This window comes from Rhinatrema bivittatum, chromosome 8 (assembly GCF_901001135.1).
Source record: "Rhinatrema bivittatum chromosome 8, aRhiBiv1.1, whole genome shotgun sequence".
NCBI classification, from domain to species: domain Eukaryota; kingdom Metazoa; phylum Chordata; class Amphibia; order Gymnophiona; family Rhinatrematidae; genus Rhinatrema; species Rhinatrema bivittatum.
The window spans coordinates 67,277,830-67,294,303 of record NC_042622.1 but is presented as its reverse complement, the minus strand read 5'-3'; the positions used below and the strand labels follow the sequence as shown (position 1 = coordinate 67,294,303).

Here is a 16,474-nt window from a genome sequence, read left to right as displayed (position 1 = left end):
AGCGGTGAGACATAATTACACTGATTTTTAGAAGTGCTGCAGTCCTACCGATCTGATGTACTGCAAGACATGAATCAGAAAATTTCTATTAAAAAATCTCTTGAATGGCTGACACGGGAGTATTATTCGTGATGATTAATTTGACTTGGTCATTATGAACAGAGACAGGTCTGAAAAAATTGCATTTCATTCCCTACTGAATTCATAAAATTACTGTACACATAAGAAGTTATATTTGACAGGATTTCAGTTCTGGATAAGGTGGATCAAAAAAATAAGAGGAGAGAGGGAGGTTGTGTTTGAATTCATTTTGTATTTCTTTGCCTTATTCATCTTAGGATTATTTAAAATGGAAGTTTATTGGTATGCCAAGACAAGCAGAGAGGGGATACTGCAATATTCAGAAAGTGATTATTCTTTTGGAATAATAATAATGATACAATACCTTTAATCAGCATGAAACCATGTGCGTGGTCAGCTCCAGAGCTCTCAAACAAGTGAGAATGTTATAAAGCAACTGACTGATCAAAAGAAAGTCCTCATTTTATTTTATCTTTTTAAATCGTAAACCTGCTACATAATTATGGCTTATGACAGTTAATCTAATAAATTGGGCAACACAAATTCCTTGGAGAGTGCTCAATTCAAGGTTTGGGCTCTGCTCAATAAGCAGATGACTAATGAGGACATGGAATTCCCCAAAGATCACATAGGCAGGAGGCAGAGTTTGATACTGTTAATTGAGAAGCTCTGTGTATTATCTGGTACCGTTTGTAGGAGTCTCTGAGCTGGGTGTGGGTAAACATGCAGCTATCCATCAAAACTGAATAAGTTAAGGAACAAATGGCTCCATTTAAGCAGCTTGTCGTGCTGGGGGCACCAGTGAACCAGTAATAACATTTTTGCTTTTTGGTCTTAAATTTCCTTTAAAGGGAATAAGATGTAAGATAGTAAATGACGGCAGAAAAAGACCAGAGTGGTCTATCCAGTCTGTCCAGCAAGCTTTATTAATAAATTATTTTTATTTATTTATTTTTATTTCTTATCCCTCTCTTTATAACCAAAGTGATGTCCCTCAAATACATGCCTTTTTTTTTAACACGCCAAGAATGCCTTAGTGCTATTGGGAGGCTTTTCTACTCGTTTAAATTTTAAAAGGAATCTAAAAACCCTCTTGATTTGTTTGGGCAGCGAGTTCCTGGCAGGTCTGCTGTGATGCGCTCAGCAGGTAGGCATATCAGGACTGCTAAGCAGAGAATGTAAGATATGGTGCACCCACAATATATTGCCAGAGGGCCAAAGGGGGAGATATTTGGGAGGAGGAAGTGGGGTTAATTTCCCTTTAATTAAATTCAAATGTCATGATTTGTTCATGTCCTGGGACATGTTACAATGAATGGAAAACCACCGAGCAAACCAAAGTGACTGTTCCCTGAAGAAAGACATGATTGTTCGAAACACAGGCTAGTGTCAGCGTGCATGTTATAAAATCCGATACCCGCGCACACGTGTGCCTGATTTTATATCGGCGCATGCATGTGTAGGCGGGTGCTGAATTGCACGTGCAAGGGGGGAATTGTAGTTAGAAGCACATGGCGACGCAAATGAGCCTTCTCCATTTCCCTCCCAGTCTGCTCCAATAAATGAGCGGACTAGGAGAGAACTTACTTAACCCTCTAGCTAACCTTCCTCCCTTTTCCCTCTCCGCCCGACCCCTAAAACCCCCTAACTAATGGCACTGTCCCAGCCTACCCACACACCACCTAGATCCCTCCCCTGGACCGCTCCTGTTTTGAAACCCGACTCTTCCACGCATTCTGGGAAATATGTGTGTGGACGGTATTGGCACGCGCCGGGGTTTAAAAATTAGCCCGTTAGGTATAATTACATTTTTTTGCTTTAACATGTTTGTGTTCACATTTGAGAGTATTAACATATGTTATTTTTCTATGCATCAATAGGTAATAAGCTGTTTTGCCTAGTTTGCATCACATTATCTCATTATAGTAGATTTTTGTGTTAAAACTCTTATGAGCTGATTAATGTACGTTAAAAGCACCGTTAATGCATTTAAACTAAATTGTGATTGCTAACCACTTTTAACGCATGTTTATTTTTTATGAATAATTATAATTCACCTTTATACAGTTGTGATCAGAACAGAGAATAGAGGTTTAGCAATAACAATTCAAATAATAAATAATAAATCAGAGCAGTTAATAAAATACTCAAAACTAACTAATACTTAATTTTAATATTTATTAAATAAGTCAGAGATCCATATTCAGTCACTACCTAGATTAGAAACTAAAAGGTAAATTTTCAAAAGTACATGTAAAAATAGCACTTGCATAACAATATGCTATTTAAAAAAACTCAAAATACCGTGTAAATAAGGATCCACAAGTAAATTTACACATGTAAAAAAGGGGCGAGTCCGGGGCATTCCAGGGAGGGGCCCAAAATTTAAGCGAGTAAGTTGCTATTTTATAAGCAATTTATGCATGTACATCTGACACTTTACTTGCATATATTTTCTCCTGCTCAATATCAGGTGTAAATGATTGTAAACATCTTAAAAGTTAAAAAAATAACTGGGTGGAGATTTTTGGTGAAGTGGGGGGACTTCAGACTGAAGAGTCAGGATAGTCTTCACGAGCTGCAGATAGACTGGACAAACTGCAGATAGACTGGACAAACTGGTTTATTTCTTTGCCGCTTGCATGTTAAAAAATCCCATGACTTGCAAGTGTAAAAGCCGACTTATAACAAAAGTAAAATCTATTCACGTATCTCCTTAAAATTTGAACTACAAATATGCAGTTATATCATTTGCACACACTTATCTGACTAAATTCTAACTTATCCAGCTAAGTAGTGCCTTTGGCCAGATGGTATAGTTTGAGGGAGAGAAAATGGACTTTGGTAAAATGGTGACATACCTTGAAGAGAATCTAGAAAGTTAGGAGGAGAACTCTGAACTTGCAATGGAACAAAGTCAGCATGGCTTTACCCAGGGCAAGTCTTGCCTCACAAAATCTGCTTCACTTTTTTGAAGGAGTTAATAAACATGTGGATAAAGGTGAACCGGTAGATATAGTATACTTGGATTTTCAGAAGGCGTTTGACAAAGTTCCTCATGAGAGGCTTCTAGGAAAAGTAAAAAGTCATGGGATAGGTGGCGATGTCCTTTCGTGGATTGCAAACTGGCTAAAAGACAGGAAACAGAGAGTAGGATTAAATGGGCAATTTTCTCAGTGGAAGGGAGTGGACAGTGGAGTGCCTCAGGGATCTGTATTGGGACCCTTACTTTTCAATATATTTATAAATGATCTGGAAAGAAATACGACGAGTAAGATAATCAAATTTGCAGATGACACAAAATTGTTCAGAGTAGTTAAATCACAAGCAGATTGTGATAAATTGCAGGAAGACCTTGTGAGACTGGAAAATTGGGCATCCAAATGGCAGATGAAATTTAATGTGGATAAGTGCAAGGTGATGCATATAGGGAAAAATAACCCATGCTATAATTACACAATGTTGGGTTCCATATTAGGTGCTACAACCCAAGAAAGAAATCTAGGTGTCATAGTGGATAACACATTGAAATCGTCGGTACAGAGTGCTGCGGCAGTCAAAAAAGCAAACAGAATGTTGGGAATTATTAGAAAAGGAATGGTGAATAAAACGGAAAATGTCATAATGCCTCTGTATCGCTCCATGGTGAGACCGCACCTTGAATACTGTGTACAATTCTGGTCGCCGCATCTCAAAAAAGATATAATTGCGATGGAGAAGGTACAGAGAAGGGCTACCAAAATGATAAGGGGAATGGAACAACTCCCCTATGAGGAAAGACTAAAGAGGTTAGGACTTTTCAGCTTGGAGAAGAGACGACTGAGGGGGGATATGATAGAGGTGTTTAAAATCATGAGAGGTCTAGAACGGGTAGATGTGAATCGGTTATTTATTCTTTCGGATAGTAGAAAGACTAGGGGGCACTCCATGAAGTTAGCATGGGGCACATTTAAAACTAATCGGAGAAAGTTCTGTTTTACTCAACGCACAATTAGACTCTGGAATTTGTTGCCGGAGGATGTGGTTAGTGCAGTTAATATAGCTGTGTTTAAAAAAGGATTGGATAAGTTCTTGGAGGAGAAGTCCATTACCTGCTATTAAGTTCACTTAGAGAATAGCCACTGCCATTAGCAATGGTTACATGGAATAGACTTGGTTTTTGGGTACTTGCCAGGTTCTTATGGCCTGGATTGGCCACTGTTGGAAACAGGATGCTGGGCTTGATGGACCCTTGGTCTGACCCAGTATGGCATGTTCTTATGTTCTTATGGTTTTTACATACGCAAGTACATATACGTACATATGAGTACGCATATGTACTCATATTTTATAACTTGTGCATATCATATCCCTTAGCAAATTTGTGTGCACCCATATACTTGCATAAATGGGTGCACACAAGCAGTTTTGAAAGTTGTCCCCATTGCCAGATAAACTTATCTGGCTAACTACGGAGGGATATTCAGTTATGCAGCCTCACTATTGAATATCGTCAGATATGTTTATCCGGTTAACTTTATGCACTACAGCACCACCAGAGTTAGCCAGATAAGTTAATCTGGCTAACTCCAAATAAAACAGAAGAACTAGACAGAGATCTGGCCAAATATATCCAGAAGGTGGGAAGGAAGGGAGAAATGTTGCTTATTAGTGATTTGAATCTTGTGGATTGAAGTATCACTGCTGCAGAATGTTCCAGAAGTAGATTGTGTATCACCTTTAAGGGGCTAACATTTCTGCATGGGAGTATGTGCACAGGACATCATGTTTCATAAAAGTGACTCTGTTAAAGAATAACTGATAGGTTTATGTGAGTACTACTCTTTCAAGCAATAATCTTCCATGCAAACCTGCCACTATGGAATAGAATTCTGGTTCTGCGTGATTCAAAAATATCATATAAATCAAAATACAATGTTGTGTTTCTTTTACTAAAACTATGGTGAGAGAGGCTATAAACAATATTTTCTCAACCTTAGAACTTGTTAAAAGCTCAAACAAATGATGATGGAACCCTTGAGGGGAACCCTGATGCTGAAAAATGGAAAAAGTATCTCCAATATCCTGGTAGATACCTACATGATCATCAGATGGTATGGTTTGAGGGAGAGAAAATGGACTTTGGTAAAATGGTGACATACCTTGAAAGAGGATCTAGAAGGTTGGGACGAGAAAGATCAACAGTGGGCCAAATTAAAAGGAGCTATAATAAAGGCAACAAATCTTTATGTAAATAAAAGCGAGAGAAGGAAACCTATTGTTTCTCTAAGAAGTTGGCTGAGAAAATAAAGGCAAATAGATGAACATTCAAAAAGTACAAAGGTACTCAAAAAAAAAAAAAAAAAAGGAATATAGAGAATATCATCTGGTGAAACTGAAGGAGGCAAGGAAAGAAATCAGGAAAGCAAAAGCTTGTGTGGAAGAAAGGATCACCAAAGATGATCAGTGTTCACTAAAGAAGTGCTTAGGCAAGGACTGTTACTGGTTGGAATAGGGTACATACAACATCATTTGCAGAGAAGAGTGGTGGAACTAGCAAACTGAAAGTGGACTAAGTCATGGGGCCAGATGAGATTCATCCCAGGACATTAAGTGAGCTCAGAGAAGTGCTAACGGGTCCACTGAAGAACCTGTTTAAAAGATCATTGAAGACTAGAGTGGTGCCACAAGATTGGAGAAGGGCAGTTGGTGGTTCTGTTTCACAAAGGTGTCAGCAGGGAGGAAGCTGTAAACTATAAGCTGATAAACCTTACCTCAGTGGTGAGAAAATTAATTGGGAGACTGATAAAGGAAAGGATAATGAACTATCTGCAATCCAATCGGTTGCAAAATCCAAGGCAACATGGATTTACCAGAGGATGATCCTGTCAAACAAATCTGATTTTTTTGATTGGGTGACTAAAGAATTAGATCAAGAAAGAGCACTCAATGTAGACTATGTTGATTTCAGTAAGGCTTTTAATATGGTCCTGAACAGTTGGTTTATTACTAAAATGAGAAGCCTGGGAGTGGGTCCCAAGATGGTGGAATGGATTACAAATTGGCTGAATGAAATATGTCAGAGATTAGTCGTAAATGGAACCTACTCTGAAGAAAGAATGATGATATGTGGAGTTGCTCAGGGATCAGTTCTGGGACTGTCTCTGTTGAATATGTTTGTGAGCGATATTACAGAGGGATTAAAAGGTTAAGTTTGTCTTTTTGTGGATGATACTAAGATCTGCAACTGAGTAGATACACCTGAAGGAGTAGAGAAAATGAGAAGCGATCTAAGAAAGCTTAAGGAGTGATCGAAGCTTTGGCAACTGAGATTCAGGGCCAAGAAGTGCAGAATTATGCATTTGGGATGCAGAAATCCAAAGGGACTGTACATGATGGGGGTGGGGGTGCAGCAAAAGACTGATGTGAATGACCTGGGAGAAAGAGACCTCAAAGTAATAGTGTCCTATGATCTAAAGGTAGTGAAGCAATGCAACAAGATAGTGCATAGGAACAGAGGAATACTGGGCTGCATAGAGAGAAACATAATCAAAAAGAAAAAAGAAATAATAATGTCCCTTTATAGGTCATTGGTGAGGCCTCACTTGGAGTAGTGTGTTCGGTTCTGGAGACTGTATCTCAAAAAGGTAGACAGGATGGAAGTGACGCAAAGAAATGTAACCAAAATGGTATGGGGCCTGCACTGAAAGACTTATGAGATAAGACTGGAGGACCTACATTTCACAATAATCAGACTTTTTCTGATGGAAAAGGAATTGTAAAACTAGAGGGCATGATATGAAACTCCAAGGGAGAAGACCCATGAGCAATATCAGGAAATATTTCCTCATGGAAAGGGTGGTGGATGCATGAAATACCCTCCCAGAGGGAGGAGGTGGTGAAGGCAGGAACAGCAATGGGATTCAAAAAAGCCATGGGACAAACCCAGAAGATCCCTAGTGGCTAGAGAATGTAAATGAAGAAATGGGATAACCTTTGTTATACCTAAAGCTAACATTTCTGCATGGGAGTATGTGCACAGGACATCATGTCTCATAAAAGTGTCTCCGTTAAAGAACAACTGATAGGTTTATGTGAGTACTACTCTTTTAGCAATAATCTTCCATGCAAACCTGCCACTATGGAATAGAATTCTGGTTCTGCCGTGAATCAAAAATATCATATAAATCAAAATGCAATGTTGTGTTTCTTTTACTAAAACTATGGTGAGAGAGGCTATAAACAATATTTTCTCAACTTTAGGACTTGTTAAAAGCTTCCTGCAAAAAAGACAAAACTATCTTTGGTGGGCACTGTCAGGGAAAACAAGCCAGAAATTCCTGTCCTTGACTACCAGCATATATGTATGCACTCAAGTTAATTCTGTTAAATCTGTAGGTTTTGATGTAAGCTGCTTAGAACACAGGATAACACACCTTATAAATATTTTAATACATTATTTTTAATAAGTTTATTTATATTTATGGAAGATGTGAGTCTGGTTAATCATGTCCCTTAAAAGGGAAAAGCTGTAGCGTTAATATCATCGTTGCAGTCATATACTTGCAGATATGCTGCTGAATCCAAAGCATTAAAAATACATCATAATAATAAAACAAGTTTGTGTAAACACCTGCAGTCAAATGGTCTTAACTTATATCATCAAACAGATGTGCAAAAAAGAGCAATAATTATGTTTGCTGACATTTTTTACATGGTGGTTGCAGTGGGGGCTATGCATAAAGCTGCAATTACCATGATATTTGACTAAGCTTATTGTGGTTCCCAGCACGCACACAAGCACGCGATCATTTTATAACATATGCGCGTCGGCGCACACATGTTATAAAATATGGGTCCCGCGCGCACATCCATGATAGATTTTCATGTCCACCGTGCATGTGCGGGTGGGTGGTCTCCTCCGCACGCGGGGGGAGGGGGGTATTGCTCAGCGACGCAATAAAGCCTCCCCCAGTTTCTTCCCAGTCCGCTCCCTAATCTTCCCCATTATTTTTATTTTTATACTTACTCTCCTTGGGAGCAGACGTAAACTCCACATGCCGGCTAGCTGCCGGCGCAGGCTTCCCCAGGACAGTGGCTAATGGCACTGACCCCCACCTCGCTTCTCCCCACCCAGACCATGCCCCCCCCCCCACCCCGGTCTGCCCCTTTTGCAGGGCCCGACACTTCTGCGCGTAACAGGCCCTTTTTTGCATCTCTACATGAACCATGGACCCTCCCCAACCTTTCTGCTGGAAAACTCAATCAGGGAATCTGTGGGCAGTACCTGTCCATCCTGCTATAGATCAGTAATCTAATGAAGGGAGGCATTTTCATCTCTGAATCCTATCAGTAAGGATAGGGATCTGTGGGCCTCACCCTACTTATGGAAAGGAAGGGAAAGAGGGGTTCTGTTGGACCCACCTTTCCTTCCTGCTTTTACATGAAGAGGGAAGAAGGCTTGTTTCTTTTCTTTTTTTGCTGCTTACAAGGAGGATGTTCCTGAAAGGGCTTTCAGGCTTCCTCCATGGGGGTTCACAAAGGTTCTTACTAAAATAGTAAGAAGAGAGATGGGACCCTCATAGTCCCCTTTCCTTATGCCATGAAGGAAGATGGGGAGTGAATGCCCCTTCAGCCCACTTCCTTCTACATGGAAACAGAGCTTCTTAACCTCATAAGAATTGGGAAGGGAAGAGAGAGATGCCTAGTAGATTTCCAGTACCCAACTCCTCTTTACAAGGAGTAAGTGAGGAAGAGAGGAGCCTGCAGTCTCAAGAATCACAGGTGCCTGTATGGGTCCCAAGATAGCCATCTAGCAAGAGGGTTGGGAGGCCCATGAGCCTTTTTCACTACCAAAAAAGTCCAACATTGTTGTAGTTTAAAGCATTCTTATAGTTTAGTCCATACTACAGAATGTGTAATTTTGCAAAAAAATGGCATTTGCAAACTGTGAAAGTGCTTTTCACATTTACTGTGCCATATTTAAGTACAGTAAGTGGCATTAATGCTTTAAATCTTGTGTACTAAAGGATGGTAATACTATTTTTCTATTTAAAAAATTGCATTATCTTTTAGGTCATAGATCTCTTTGGGGGTACTTTTAAAACTGCCCACATTGGTGCAGTCTGCAGGTAATTTGTACCCTCAGACTTTTTACACTAATTTTCAAAGGAAAGTACTTAGAATGCTGGATTAAAATTCAAAAGGCACAGTAGGCACATGCTTAGGTTGACTATCACATAACCCAAATAAACTACAGGAGCAAGTGTCCCCAGAGGGTTTTAATCTGCCATTGAATACGTATGTGCTTTCCCTTTGGAACATTTCCCAGAAAAATGACCCACACACAATTACACCTGGTAATTTACGTGGGTAGTTTTTCTGAGAAAAATTATAGGATAGATTTTCAAAGGGTTACGCGCGTAACCCCGGAAAACCTACCCCTGCGCGCGCCCAGCCTATTTTGCATAGGCTTGGCGGCGCACGCAACCCCCGGGACACACGTATGTCCTGGGGCTTTCCAAAATAGGCGGTCCGGGGGCGGGGACGGAGGCGTGGAGGCGGTCCGGGGGCGGTCCCAAGTACTCTGGCAGCTGGCCGGCAGGCGTAACTCCTGAACAAAAGTTAGGGGGGATTTATTTAGGGCTGGGGGTTGGATTAGATAGGGGAAGGGAGGGAAAGGTGGGGGGGATTGAAAAAAAAGGTTCCCTCCAAGGCCGCTCCAATTTCGGAGCAGCCTTGGATGGAACGGAGAAAGCCATCGGGGCTCCCCTTGGGCTCAGCGCGCACAAGGTGCACAAGTGTGTACCCCCTTGCGCGCGCCAACCTTGGATTTTATAACATGCGCGCGGCAGCGCGCGCATGTTATAAAATCGGGTGTACATTTGTGCGCGCTGGGTAGCGCACACAAATGTACCCCATGCGCATAACATTTAAAATCTGCCCCTATGTGCATATTTTTTAAAATGTGCCAAATAAACCCATACCCCAACCCCACCCCCCCAAGAATGCCTACCTCTACTGCATGCACCAGAGGTCCAACAGTTATACTTTTACCCCCATATAAAGCAGGCTATTTTCTAAAAACTCATTTCCACAGGTACATTTTACCTGTGGAAATGGTGTTGAAAATTACCATCCCTATATATGCATTGCTTTATCATTTGGAGTTTGGTAAAAGACGTTGCATAAAAAATCTTGAATAAAGAGATGGCATTTTCTCAGCAACCTCAGCATCAAAATGGTTAAACCTAGTGTGCAGTAAAGAAACCAGGTAGCTTTGCCTCACATTCTAAAGGAATGTGAGCAAATAATTTTTCACTGAAGAGGATGGTGGACATCTGAAACAGCCCCAAAGAAGGGTATAGGAACCAAAACTGGGATAGAATTCAAACATGGATTTGCATTGTGTTGAGGTAATTGGCAAGGTAGTGTTATATTAAGTTCCCTTTGAAGAATTAATGTTTTTTTTTTGGTCTTTTCCATGTCATAATTCTCCATATTTGATTCTTCCACCCTAGATGGCATGTCTGGACAGCTGCAGGAACCCTTACTAGGCTGAAGGAGCACCTCTTCTGAGATGCACCCTCACTTCTGCTAGTTAGCTGGCAGGAGCCAGGGGCGGCTCAAGGTAATGTGCCACCTGAGGTGGACCACATGCCGCCGCCCCCCCCCCCCCCCCCCCCCCGTGCTGACCCCCAAATTTAGTATAACCCCCCCCACACACCTTCCTGACCCCCCCCCCCAAGCCTCACCAAAACCCCTGGTGGTCTAGCAAGGGGGGGGCACTGGTCATCCATTGCCGGCCAATGGCACAGGTAACCCATTTCACATAAGGGCTAAAGGCCACCGGCGCCATTTTTGTTAGTGGAAACTGACAGCCTGGGAGCGGCATATTGCTCCAGGGCCCCCAGCTGGACCACCAGGGGTTTTGGGGAGGCAGGGTGAGGCAAGGGCTGCAGAATTTTGAAGGGGCACTTTTTGCCCCTTCAAAATTCTGCCGTCTGAAGCAGCCGCTTCACCCTGCCTCATTATAGAACCACCCCTGGCAGGGTCCGCCACTCTACCAACAGTAGTCGTTTCTCTCAGTGGACCTCAGCACATCACTTCCAGCGCACCCAGGCCTAATCTCCCTTGATAGTTGGAATATAAATTCAAATGCCCTCAGCACCTGAACCACAGGGCTGACCTTGAAAAAAATATATTTTTTATTCGCATTGAGAGCTCCACTAGATATTTCCTGCATCTAAGTGTAGTTTCCTTTTAATGTTATTTCTCTGTGGTTAGTTGAGTATCTCTACTTCTTTTTAAAAATAAATGTGTAATTACTTTATATACAGTGGCAACATCTATGCACCTGGATGACCACGTCTTTTCTGCACATCAAAATTTCTATTAGAGAAACTGCAAAATGTATCCCAAAATTAATAGTGTATTCTACACACCTCAGGCAAGAAGCATATTCTATGCGTGCATGGGAAAAGGGTCAATTTGTTTTCATTGCACAGTGTTGGAGAACTGGTCAGTTCTGTCTTCTCATAATGACATGAACTCGTGTAATGATAATAATTTTAAGTTATATAGCACATATCCAAACAGGATGCCAATACACTGTACAATTTAGTATTTCAGAAACATACATGCATCCACCTCTGGGGTGGATGGCCTGGGAGCACACGTCTGGCATCCGGACTCCATGAAAACTTCCAAAGGGGTGAGTACATAAATGAAAGTATTATTATTTTCAAATAATCATGGTTACACTGAAGGAACAGATGACACCAAAAAATATGTGACAGAAAGGGTATGAGAGAATTCCTCTTGATTTGTAATTCAATGCTGTAGTCACATCTCTACCTGTCTCCAATAATATATAATAATAAAATGTGATATGTTAGTTACAGAGCTCCCATTACCCTTAGTACTGTGCAAGATATTCACACAGTTACCTGGTCCCAGACTCAACATTTAGTTTGCAGTTTGTTCAACAGTGGTACTTGTACTGAGAAGCCATAAGGAGACTGGAAAATTCTTAACACAGTCTTCTCACCTTAGCACCTCCAGTAATTGTTGTAAACCAAATTAGAAATTAACAAATTAACACAAGTTGGGAGAAGTTTCTGGGTTTTTTTTAGTTTCATTGCTTTGTTTGCCATTTGGAAAATGATTTTAAATTGCTATGCCTGGTATGTAGCATTGAGATTTCCTTATACTTCTCAAGCTTCTTGCCTAGTATTGTTTCCGTTTTGTTGTTAGCTCAGCTCAAATCTGTTTAACTAGCAGGAATTCAGGTTCAGAGTGCTGCATTTCACTAAGGAATAAATAAATACATAGATCCCACTTGCCCCATTCCTGTTTTTCTAATATAGCTTTTCAGGGTCTAAGGTCAGATCTCTTTAGAATCTTGCTCAGTTAAATTAAGAATAATTGAGCCAAGTCAGCAAAGTCCGAGGGAGAGCGGACGAACGCCCGCTTTCCCGGCGCGCGATTCTGTATTTAAATTAGGTGGTATGGTAGAAACGGGCAAAAGGAGGTGCTAGGGACACTAGCGCGTCCCTAGCGCCTCCTTTTGACCCGGAGTGGCGGCTGTCAGCGGGTTTGACAGCCAACGCTCAATTTTGCCGGTGTCGGTTCTCGAGCCCGCTGACAGCCACGGGCTCAGAAACCGGACGCTGGCAAAATTGAGCATTCAGTTTTCGGCCCAACAGCCGCCGGCCCATTTTAAATTTTTTTTCTTTTTTTTTTAACTTTTTTTACTCTTCGGGACCTCCGACTTAATATCGCCATGATATTAAGTCGGAGGGTGCACAGAAGAGCAGTTTTACTCCCTCAGACTGCATCCACAGCACCATCAAACGTTTGGCTTCGGGTTGCAGAAGCTGCAGCAATAATGGCTGAAGTCCTGGCCACCTAGACAGCACCCAAGCCAATGTTCCAGTCTGCTCCTGCAGTGCTTCTAGAGACTAGCTCCAGGGAGTCCATCATGAGCTATCCATGTCAAGCCTTTGCCTGATATGACTTTGCACCAAGCCAAGTCAGTTTCTGTACCAGTGAAATCAAAGCCAGCTGTTACTACAGCTCCAGTAAACAAAAAAGGAAACAGCTTCAAAACTGGATGATCAAACAAATTATAATACCTATATAATAATTTTCTTAACAGCTGATATCATATATTTATTTAGTGGTCTGATATAATCATCTACCAGCCCATCTACTACCCACCAGTCCATAAAGTTATTGTAACTATAACTCCATTGCTTGCTGTTGTGGAAGTGGACCCTTTGGCCAAGGTGGAGTTGGTACAACCTGCAGGGAGGGGTCCTGCAGATCCCCACCATTGGCAAGTGGAGCTGACTGAAGCAGAGGCCCAACTGGAACTTCAATACCAGCCCTGGTTCCCCTTAGGTTGAGCCTCGGGTGCCAGGGCCAGCTGGACTTGTACATGGGCACCTGCGGAGGTGAAGATCTGTCAAGTTGAAAATGTTGCAAGCCAGCACCAAAGATAAGTGACGTTTGAGACTAACAGCAGTCAGGGTAAGTGGTCAGGTTCAGGCTGTGGTCAGAGGCGGGCAGAATTCAATCAGAGACAATAAAACAGGCAGTAATCAGAGGCAGGTGGAGGTCAAGCAACTTCAAGGTCAAAGCCAGAAGTCCATCCGAAGAGATGAGAAACAAAGAAGAGGAAGGAGGATGGGGAGCCACACAAGCAGGAAGAAGATGCTGAAGACAGATGAGAGGGAAGATTGACCACAAGAAACCAAAACTCAAGAAGACAAACCAGAGGGAACAGGAACAATGCAGGAACACCAGATAGGAACAGGTAACCAGAAGCAGGAACACCTGAGGCGCAAGCACACGCCTTCAAAGAAGCTGACCTATTGCCAAGGCACTGGTGGAGTGTCAGAAGAGGCCTTATATGGGCCAGGATAAGTGTGGTCATTGCAGGGGGCGGGTGGGGCGCACCGCGTGTTTTCCCATCGTGATCCTTTTTGACCAGGTGGAGTGCATGCCTAAGGAAGACACTCCTCAAGAAAGCCCATTGGTGGCACCTCCGCCGCAAGTCCAGCCAGTATGCCGTCATATCAGTGCTGCTGCTACAGAAGGCCGCACCATGCCAGAACACTGTGCTTCTGACCATGCCATGCTGGAGGTGAGAGCGGCAGTATGGGCCTTCAGATCACTGAATGCCACAGTATCCTCCTTAAGCCATTCTCCTGTAGCCTTGTGTTTGCGAGGGTGCCGGTCATGTCGAGTCCTTCAGACCCTATGGGTCTCTTGATTAAGGAGGTAGGTTTTATAACCAAATGATTGGTTTTGTCCTTTAATTCATTTAATTCTGGGGAGTGAACATGAACCACAGGCAAAGGGGTGATTTTGTCAGGGTTGCTTTGAGAGAAGACAGGCCCCAGTATTGGGGTGACGATAGCTTCCCTTTTCAGGGTCCAGACAGGCAGGATCAGACAGAAATGAAGGTTTCCTCCCCATCTCTTGTTGTAGAAGGATGCACAGCGTTCATACTTCTTCATCTTTCTCATTAACTAAAAACTCAAAGCTTTTCATCGCATAGTTGAGTTCCCTCTCCAGGTTCTTCTACTCTGTCATTTCTTGCCCTAATTGTCCTTTGAGTTGTCCAAAAAAATATTCAGCACATATTTTCTTGAAGACATCCTGGAGAGGTCTGAGTTCCTCTGGAGTGCCAGCAGGGAACTGGCAGCATCAGAAAGGTCGTAGCCATGAGCATTGGGGAGTATGCCCCTTCAGGCGCAAAACAAGATCCCATACATCCTGGTCCCCAGCAAATAATTTCATCTGTAGACCACACAAACTAGGGCTGGTGTTTTCTGCAGCTAAGGTAAGTCTAATATTACCAGGTTCACGGCTTGGGGATAATACCATGAGACTAATAACCTCTGTGTGAGAAGGACCAATCCGAAGTGAGAGGGATATGGTTGAACTGGTTACCTGCCCCAGAAGAGGGTCCTCATGAACAGACGAGAAGGTCAAAGGAGAAGACAATGAGCACTGTAGGAATTTGGAACTGTTTGACAAGCTCCTGTTGTACATTTTCCCTGGAAAGGGAATCTACCAGGGCCCAAGTGGAGAAGTGTGAGGAGGCTTGCTCAATTAAAATTGGCTGTAGAGGCCGGGGGGGGGGGGGGGGCAGGGGTGCAGACATCATGCCTACAGTCATTTGCCTATGTACCTCATCAGTACCTCATCAGTACAGTTCCCCCTTTCTCTGGGCACTGAGCCAATATGTGGCCAGGAGCTCCATAATAAAGGTAGAGGCCTGATTGACAGCATCGAGTCCTCTCTTTTTTTTGTGACATGGGAATGACCCAATTACTTGGGCTCCTCAGGTAAGCCCCCCAATGGCGTGATGGGGTCAAGCATATAAGATGATGTCCTAGAGAGACCCTTTTGGGCCAAGTGTGTTTCTCGGGCTCACTCCTGGAGGCATCGATCAGTTTTACCCAATGAGATCAATGAGAGAGTTGGGAAGTTCCCACACCAAGAGCTCATCCTTAATTTTGGGAGCTAAACCTTCCATGAATATAGCGTGTAAGCTGTTCCCCTGCCAGTTTAGTTCTGTGGCCAGGGTTCGGAACTCAATAGCGTAATCCATTAATGACCGATTTTCTTGGTGCAAGTGCAGGAGGTCAGTGCCCATTGTGGGCAGCTGGCCAGACTCATCAAAACCCTGTTTGAAGGCTGAGACAAGTCGTTGGAGATTCATGAGAAGGGGATCAGAGCACTCCAATGGGGGGAAGTCCAGGCCAAGGCCTTACCATCGAGAAGGGAGAGAACGAATGTCGTCTTTGTGATGTCATCCGGGAACAGTGCCAACTGGAGGGAGAAATGCATGTGGCATTGGTTAAGGAATCTCCAGCACTGATTTGGATCCCTGGCATACTGGGTTATGGAGCTGGAAATGGAATTACTGGCTGATAGGTTCCTGGGACTGCGCAGGAACTGTGGCGGGCAAGAGTGGGGCAGTGGTTAGAGTCAAGGAGTCCAGGCATGCAGCGAGGCAGTTCATATCTGTGGTGAGTTCTAAGGCTGACTGGAGGGCCTGTAGTTTCTGGACTAAGTCGGGAATGGCTTTACATGTGGCTAGATCCACAGGGTCCATGGCCTTGGCAGTCTGTTGCAGAAGTGGACCCTTTGGCCGAGGTAGAGATAGCAAAACCTGTAGAGAGGGGGCCCTGTAGGTCCCCGTCATCTACAGATGGAGATGGCTGAAGCAGAAGCCCAACTGGAGTTTCCCTAATACCTGCCCTCGTTCCCCTTAGGTTAAGCCCTCGGGTTTCGGGGCTGGCTGGACTTAGGCACGAGCCCCAGTAGAGGTGAAGATCCTTTGAGCTGAAGATGTTGCAGGCCAGCACTAAGGAAAAGCAAAGTCTGAGACTAGCAG

At 43.1% G+C, this 16,474-nt stretch overlaps 1 protein-coding gene across 6 annotated transcripts in view; it reads left to right on the top strand.

The window, feature by feature from the left end:
* The window catches only part of TOX2 (TOX high mobility group box family member 2), a 725,581-nt gene that overhangs the window by 390,311 nt on the left and 318,796 nt on the right, over positions 1-16,474 (top strand). For 4 of the 6 annotated variants that reach the window (XM_029612512.1, XM_029612518.1, XM_029612514.1 and 1 more), the window contains exon 3: positions 11,684-11,773. The exons of the other annotated variants lie outside the window; for them this stretch is intronic. In XM_029612512.1, coding sequence (XP_029468372.1) covers positions 11,684-11,773 — 90 coding nt within the window. The remainder of the gene's footprint in view (positions 1-11,683; positions 11,774-16,474) is intronic. 6 annotated transcript variants of the gene reach the window in all.